The sequence below is a fragment of the Austrofundulus limnaeus genome, unplaced genomic scaffold (assembly GCF_001266775.1).
Source record: "Austrofundulus limnaeus strain Quisiro unplaced genomic scaffold, Austrofundulus_limnaeus-1.0 Scaffold166, whole genome shotgun sequence".
Lineage (NCBI taxonomy): Eukaryota > Metazoa > Chordata > Actinopteri > Cyprinodontiformes > Rivulidae > Austrofundulus > Austrofundulus limnaeus.
Window position 1 is genome coordinate 775360 of NW_013952568.1, and position 8066 is coordinate 783425.

Below are 8066 nucleotides of genomic sequence, written 5' to 3' on the forward strand. Positions count from 1 at the left end.
GTCCTTGCTGTTGGGCGCAGATACAGCAGACCTGATTGGCAGTCATTACCGAAGCCCCGGTGGGAGGACATGCCTCAGTGGAGAGCAGGTTTCAGGGAGGATTGAAGATGAGGGATAAAGCAGTTTGTGTCTGTTTTTGTTTGTGCCTGAGTGGATTTTATTGATGAGACTAGAGGCGTATTTAAGCTCAGGTGTCCCTTTAGTGTGATTCACAGACMGAGTCTGATGTTTGAAGAAATAAGACATGTTCACGAGTGCCTCTTTGTGTTGTTGTGTTGCCCTTCATGTGACTATTTATCTGTAAATCAATGATTGTATGTATTTGCCCACATATCAATGTGTGTGTGTGTGTGTGTCAGAGAGAAAAAGAAGCTTGGGCGTGCCTCTCATCATGCCTTTTTAAGTAGCAGGGCACTTTAAATGGAAATGTACTTGACATTTAGGAGGAGATGTAATCAGCGCCCATTAGAAGGCAGCTGATTTCCTCTTCAGAGCTCACTCACGCCATCTTTCTCCCACCGCTCCACCTCCCCCCTTCTCTTTTTCCACCCCGTCTCTCCATGGCATGCCATATCTCTTTTTTCTTTTTTTTTTTATTTTTCTCTTTTTTTTTTTTTTTTTTTCTTTTCTCTCCATGGCATGCCATATCTCTTTTTTCTTTTTTTTCCTCACTTTTGATTTATTTCTATTTCTCCGAGATTGTGCTGCCTGGCCCTTATTCTCTCCTTTTCAATCTAATTTACCTGTACACTCTCACCCCACCCCCCACTCCTCCTTCTCCTCTGTCTTTGCCCATCAGGGCATTGTGGTTCAAGAATAGACACCTGATTTAATTTAAACATTTTGCCGCTTTCATTTCATGTCATTAGCTCATTCTCAGAAAGAGAGCGCGGKCTAATATTATTGTTTCATGACAAATCATGCAAAACAGTGAATTGCGCGGGAGAAGTTTAATTTCATGAGTGAGACAGAAATTTAATGAAAAACAAACTGGAGAATGGTTGGAATTTTGCTGATCTTCTTTTAATTATCATGTTTACAAAAAAATAATTTATTTAACGCTTCATTTCTTTTTCTTCTTCTTTTTTATCTGCATTTCCAGGTTAAAGAGTGTAAAGATGCATTTTCAAAAAACAAACTCCTCTTGAAACTTTAATTTAACGTGTCTGTGTTGTATTTGAAGAAACTGTTGGAGCACACCTGAGCAATCCCACATTACTGAGTTTAAAACAAAGAGATGAGGTCTTTGGTTTATGCTGTGAGGTGGGCTGCATTGCCACAAATTATAACAGATTTATAAATATTTTAACTGCTTTGCTTCTAGACAAGTAGAAATGTTTTACACTGCAACTTTAAATGGAACTTCTGTACAGTGGCAGATCTAGGATTTTTTAGTGTAAGGGGCCATCAAGGGGCGACAATCATAGAGGGGCCAAGCATTTTTTCAACATCCTTGCACACAAATCCCCAGTTTTTGTAAGGTTTATACACTTAATCAGTCACACGTGTTCAAACACTTGTAAAAGCCTGCACAGTAATTTCCCCTTATCAACTTTACATGATTTCTTACTGTACATAAATAAAATACTCTTAAACRCACACATGTAAGAAAATCTACCCATCAAAAATAAACTTTTGTTTTGTTTTGGTGTCACTGATCAAGAAAAAAAAATTGTTTTCCCTGCAGGATTGTTCAAATCAAAAAAGACTGTAAGCTTGCTTTATATTGGACTTTTCTACCTGACTCACTGGCGCCAGTAGTGGTTGGAAGTGGAACTGCATCCATCATCATTGTTCTTGGGCAAGGACAGATGAGTGAAAGGACCGGGGCATTTCAGGGGGCCAATCAGATTTCAGATGGGGCCAATRCCCCTGTGGCCCTACCCCTAGAACCGCCCCTGCTTCCGTCGAGCAAAAACCTGTAAAGCAAAGTGGTCCCTTGTCTCAGATCCAGTTTGTGCTGTAATATTCTGACTTTAATGTCGTAAAATTACGACTTTTTCTCTTAGTAAAAAAAAAAAAAATCTTGTGTGGCCCTATTCTGCATATTTATGAAAGCTTACACCCTAAATTTATGCACCAAAGCGTTTTTATTATTTCAAGTGTTAATAGGTTTGAGTTGATTCAATTTTATTTTTAAACTAAAAACATCTTTAGGTTATTTTCTAAAACTGAGAAATACCAAAAGCAGAAGTAATAATGTGCCACAACTACCTTTTTTTAATTTCAGAGGTGTACAGGCATTCTGTGAGGACATAGCTGAGCTAAACAGGTTTTTAGGCCTCGTGTTTTTCTGTACCAGAAGACACAGTATTTGTCTATAAAAACAATATTTTCGTTGAAATTTAAAATTTACCAGGAGGCATTTAGGCTGCTCTTTTGAAYAATTTTGTTAGCATTTATTGTACTTGTCACATATTTATAAAATGCTCTTTCTTAGTCAGATACCAAAAAAAGCTTTACTTTTTCTATATTGGTTACATGTGAGCTCATGAACACAGCACTTGTGTCAAAGTTGTGCAACAAAACAACCAAAAACCAAACACTTTTTCATCCAACATCAGGTCATCTAAACACTGAGGGATTCAATCAACACAACTTTATTCAGTTTAAAGCAACAGTTCCCAACAAAACCAATTTGTAGGAAACTTTAAAGAATGTACAAATACGTTCATAAATCCCAGCAGGTTTTAAAGAAATACCTACAGTAGATTAATGTGACAGATATTAGGGGACTTTCCAATCAGAACAAATAAACAAACCTTTTTACTTCAGTTAATTGTTAGTTTTGTTTGCAGTTGGCGAATTGTTATAAACTTAACTTTTAATAACAYGTTATTTCTTAAATAATGCAATATTTTAATGCCACAGATGACAATAATTGTCATTAATCCCTTCAGTAGTTCTGAGTGAATTGGGTAATTGTCAATACAAATGGTGATAAATGGTTCTTTAGTTCTAAATTGCAATTTAATGACATTGATTTGTTTGTCCAGTGATCCAAAACTGTTAGATATTAAGTTGGTGTCAGAATGTTCCCGAAGAAAAACTGATAAACTGAGAAACTGATCCTGAGGAGACTGTTTGAAATGTTCAGTTTTAAAGATGCCAGCTAACAAATAAGATGCTGGAAACATAYTGTATTTTAGCTCATTAATTTGAAAATAATGAAAGAAATAAACCTTTAGTGGCGAGGAAAAATTAATAACAAAACCCCTGCAAGTTCAGTTAGCAAAAATAAACTAAACCTAATTAAAGGTAATATGAATGAAACAACTGAGCAACCATTCTGACTTGTTGCTCAGGTTGCCACAGTCACCAGGACAACAGGTACTTTTTACTCTGACAGTTGTTATTGGATGTGGAGCCCAGCGGTGCCTCTGTTAGCTCCGTTYGGCTTGTTGGTCCTTACACATGTTGACAACAACACTTCCTCACACTTTATTTAGTCATTTTTGTTCTGATGTGTGGAGTTGCAACATTGAGCTGTTTGTGCTCAGGTCTAAATCACTGCTTTTGTTTCCTCATCCACAGATTTTGATAATTTCTCATGTTTTGGATCAGCTGCTGTTCTTCTTTATTTTCTAATGAATAAAGCTGAAATGAAACAATTGTACATAAAAGAGTGAAATAGGTTGAGTGGATGAGACCAAAACACAACTGATTAGACCAATGATTTCTCTTTTTTTATTAGAATTTTTCCCTCTCCTTACCAAGCTTTAACAACCGCACACTTCACCATCAGTGGTATCACACTCAAAGATACTTTTGCAATCACTCTAATTTAAAGTCACATTTCTTGCAGCTTAACTGGCCTTCTTTTGTCAACCATTTTTGTTAATCAAGACACACAAATGAAAAGAATAGGCGTCTAATTTAATTTGCACTCTTCTGTTTTCATCAAAACATCTCTTCTCACTGTAGCAGATTTATAATGTGAGGAATTAAGAAAAGACAAACAGCATCCTCATTCGCGCATCTTAATCACTTCTTTGACTTAAGATGAGCTACAGTATGGTCAGCTTTACTTGTAGCTTTAATTTGTAGGAAATGCAACAAAMRAATTAAAAACCTAGCATTTCTTGAAGGGATGCTTGTTGTTTGCTGCCTTTGATGTCATCGTATGATGAKGGGGGAACTGAGTTGATCAAACTTTAGTTAAATGTTGGTAAATATTGCAAAGTTTTTTAGCAATTTTCATATTTTCTATGATTGATTATCTGTGGTAGGCATCCTGAATTGGGTTGACACCAAGAGTTAATCAGTTGTAGACTTTTATCCGATAATTACTTTRTGAGTTTCATTAAAATCCATCCAGCCTATAATCAAATGTTTGTTGATTTCTTTACCCCTGTTCAACCCAACTTTTACCTCCCGCTCAGATAAAAAAAGCTCATTTCAGACTCTTTGAAGTGAGATAGCTGACAGATGGAAGTGTTCACTGATAAACTTAGTTCATTTTAGTTCACACTCCAAAATCAAAACAACAGTTGTGTGKTTTTTGCTGAGGAATGCTCAGAGGAGAGTTTGAATAATAGAAATGATGAAAAACAGGTGGGAGAGTAAGCCGAATAATTAATGATAAACAGTAGAGAAGTTTGCGTGCATCAGARGAGCTCAGTGAAGAAAGAAATGTGCTTTTTTTATCAGCTGACATCATGAGAAGGGGTTTAGGCACAGTAGCTGAATATGAGTAAAAGTTTAAGGGGAGCAGTGAGGTTAAAGCATATGGATAAAAAATGAAATTAAGATACTTTGTACATTAAGATTGTACATTTATGTTCATGCAGGATCTGATTTCTCTGTCCAGTTGTCTTAAATTGAGACCAAATGCAAAGCAACATATAGTATTTGATTTGTCATGAGTCCATTTAGTGTTTTTTGTTTGTTTTTTGTGTGAGATTGATGGACAGTGAGGGTGTGAAAGCCCTGAAGGCACTGAATAGATTAAAGGTCAAGCTAATTTAATTATTTTTTCATCCAAACAGTTTGGATGATGTGATTTTAATTTCACACTTTCTGACAATTTTATTGATTTTTAGGAATCAAAATAGAGACCCTGCTTTGGTTACAGTCATAATGATGCCAAAAGTGCTGACACCAGCTGCTACATAATTCGCAGCATTGTCACAACAACACACTCCAAACCTTGGGGTTTTAGCAGATGGTGTTTCTGTTTCAAACGTTTCTCCTTTTAAACTTGCCATTTTCTAAACTGATGTTGAGATGGAGATAATATTGCTTTTTGCCTTTTAAAGAAGTGGTTAAATTAAAATGAATTTAAAAACTAAATTGGCAAAAGTATTAAATGTATGCCTAATTTTGATGCAAACTTTGACATTTTAACCAAAAAAATCAATGGGTTTTAATTTCTTGCAAACTTATCCAAGTAGGGGATCTCTACAGTACTTGGTGGGGATTCATGGCTTTGTTTGTCCTAACCGTGATTGGTGGAGTTCTTTATTGTGGACGAAGTTTGTCCTAACCGTGATTGACATAGTTTGGAATATGGGCAGAGGTTCTTGAGTGTGGGAGGAGTTTGACAAAACTGCAATTGTTCAGACTGACTTGTTTTGCCAAGCAAATTAAAACATAAAGTTTTGAAGTAATAGTAAAATTATTGTGACAATGCAAATATAATTTATTGACTTCAAATTTGATGCAACTAGCATTAGATGTTTTGATAAATTTACAGGATTCCAAAGTTGCCCTGCATTCACCCAACCAAATCATTAAGGCTTCTTCAAACCCCACCCAAAACACTTAAGCTGACCATGTCTTTTACAAACGCCTCCCATACACCAAGAACGYCCCAGTTAGTGACTGCTGAGACCCCCTTCAAAACATCCATCCATCCATGATCTATACCCGTTTCTCCCTTTCAGGGTCACTGGTGCCCATATCCAGCAGTCGCAGTGCRAGGGGCGGGGTACATCCTGGACAATACTGTTTCACCATGAAGGCAAGTTTTCATGTAAATGTGTTTTTATCTGTCTGTCAGCAAAATATTTCATGAACCATTTGATGGACTTTAATATAATTTGCAGAGTAATCATTGGATGTACATCCACAACTCATTAACTTTTGAAGTCAGCTTAATTCAAGATGGCCGCCACACATTTGCAAACAGAAGTGGCTATAACTCAGTAAATTTCAAAGACACTGAGCTAATATTTGGGGTGGAAGTAGCCGACAGTCATCCTCATCACATACTTCAAGTGCTAACAGAAGCTTCAGTAAAAACATTTTATGAAACTGCTGTTCATTTTCCATTCTCATGCATTATTTTACACAATAATTCATTTAAGAATATATATATTTTTCTTTCAAGTACAAGTTTTAAACTTAACTTTTAAATATCCAAGCTTCCACCCCTTTGTMATTACCGTGTGATTTTATTTAATCTGTGTGACACCCGAGCTTTGTGTATCAGTGTTTTTCCTGTGCCTGTTAATGGCAACACGACTTTTTGTCATTAAAGGATTCACGGATGATTTGGTTGAGAAATGTAAGATCAATGCAGTATGAGGTTTCTGTCTCAACGATTGCTGTTGCAGAGTTTGTCGGCGCACCTGTATTCACACTCCATTAATAATGTAATGTCTCATTGTGGAGGGCTTAATCTGATGTTATATTTGAACTGTGATTTTTTTTTCTTTTTACCATTTTGTGGAAGTGGGGTATAAAGACAAAGCACGGCATATTATTGCCGTTTCAGTTGATATAATGAGCTTGTTATGTAACATTTGTCTTTTTAAGCATCCAGCAGATAGCAAACAACATTAGCATTCATATGAAGACAGTTTCTGGTCATCCGGTAAATGAAAGGCTAATAGTCCCTGGTCTGATTTTGGTCTCCACCAACCCCTGAGGGAAATATCTGTCTCTTTTGCTGATAAATTCCTCACTGTGCTCAGGTTTTTAAAAACGATTCTCTGAAAAACAGCAGCTGGATGCAGCAAAGAATCGTGTTGATGACAGCAGAAGCAAAACCAAGATTCAGACTTTAAAACCCAAACCGTGATGTCAAATTATTAGCAGGAGCAGCAGGATGCTATATTTTGGAAAGGAAATAAAAACTAAAGTTTATTTTCTGCAGGGCCATAAAATGTGTGACAGATTGTGACAGTGGTTTAAAAAAGTTCAACTTCATAAAATTTCATCAACATGAAACTAAATGATGTTTAGAGGATGATGACTTCTTCAAAGTAAAAGCAGGAAGGTTTTTTTTTTGTTCTCAATTTGAATGTGTGTGTAGGTGTTGAATTCATTCTGCTCAACTGGGAAAAAATCAAAATAATTATAAAAACTGAAGCATTTAAGCATTGGGAAAAATTCTGAATAGGCAGTGAACAATTGCCAATTAAAATATACAACTTGCATTAGTTGTAGTTTCAGTGACAAAAACAATCAACATTGACTATTAATTATCCTGGCCCTTGCCTTCCTACGCAGTTCCGCTCCATTCTAGTTTCCCTTTACTGCTCCGTCTGGGATTTCTCCCACAGACAAGGATTTCTTCAGGAGAACTTTTGTCAGGGCCAATCAGAGAACAGAAAGCAGAGTTTTGAATGACAACGTCGATTTTCTGTGCAGTGTCTGCTTTTAGTTAATGTCACCTGGGCCAATCAACAAACAGCAGGTGGAGTTTTGACTGACGTCAATTTTCTGCGCAGTGACTGCTAGTTATTTTAGCAATAACAGTGGAGGAAGTAAATGAAGCCAGTCCCTGTTGATAAGGCTTCCAAAATAAATTTAATTTGTCTGACAAAGCAGCAGCTCTCATCGGTACTTCTCTCCTCTCAGTAGGGTTGTTTACAGCCCACGCAATTTCCGGTTAGCTTCTTAGCTTAGCCTCCTTCACAGTGGAGCTGGCATACACATACGTTGCGGCCAACTGATCCAATCGTTTAAAACTTCAATAGAGGCCACGCCTCCAAGCAAGAATCGCTTCTCTATAGCCGAGAGTCCAGACCCTCATATGATGCAAAGCGAAGGACAAAGATCTGGATTTAACCAGGCTAACAATTAATAGGTATAACAACTATATATACTGTGTATATATA

General features: G+C 36.7%; 1 protein-coding gene across 5 annotated transcripts in view; it reads left to right on the forward strand.

The window, feature by feature from the left end:
* Positions 1-8066, forward strand: part of stpg2 (sperm-tail PG-rich repeat containing 2) — a 203400-nt gene that overhangs the window by 68147 nt on the left and 127187 nt on the right. For 4 of the 5 annotated variants that reach the window (XR_001310929.1, XM_014017385.1, XM_014017384.1 and 1 more), the window contains exon 4: positions 5886-5962. Coding sequence is in view for 4 of the 5 variants with exons in the window: in XM_014017385.1 (XP_013872839.1) it covers positions 5886-5960 (75 nt within the window). In the remaining variant the exon portion in view is untranslated. Of the gene's footprint in view, positions 1-5885; positions 5963-6047; positions 6381-8066 lie in introns of those variants that run through there. The other variant, XM_014017383.1, reaches the window with a different exon arrangement.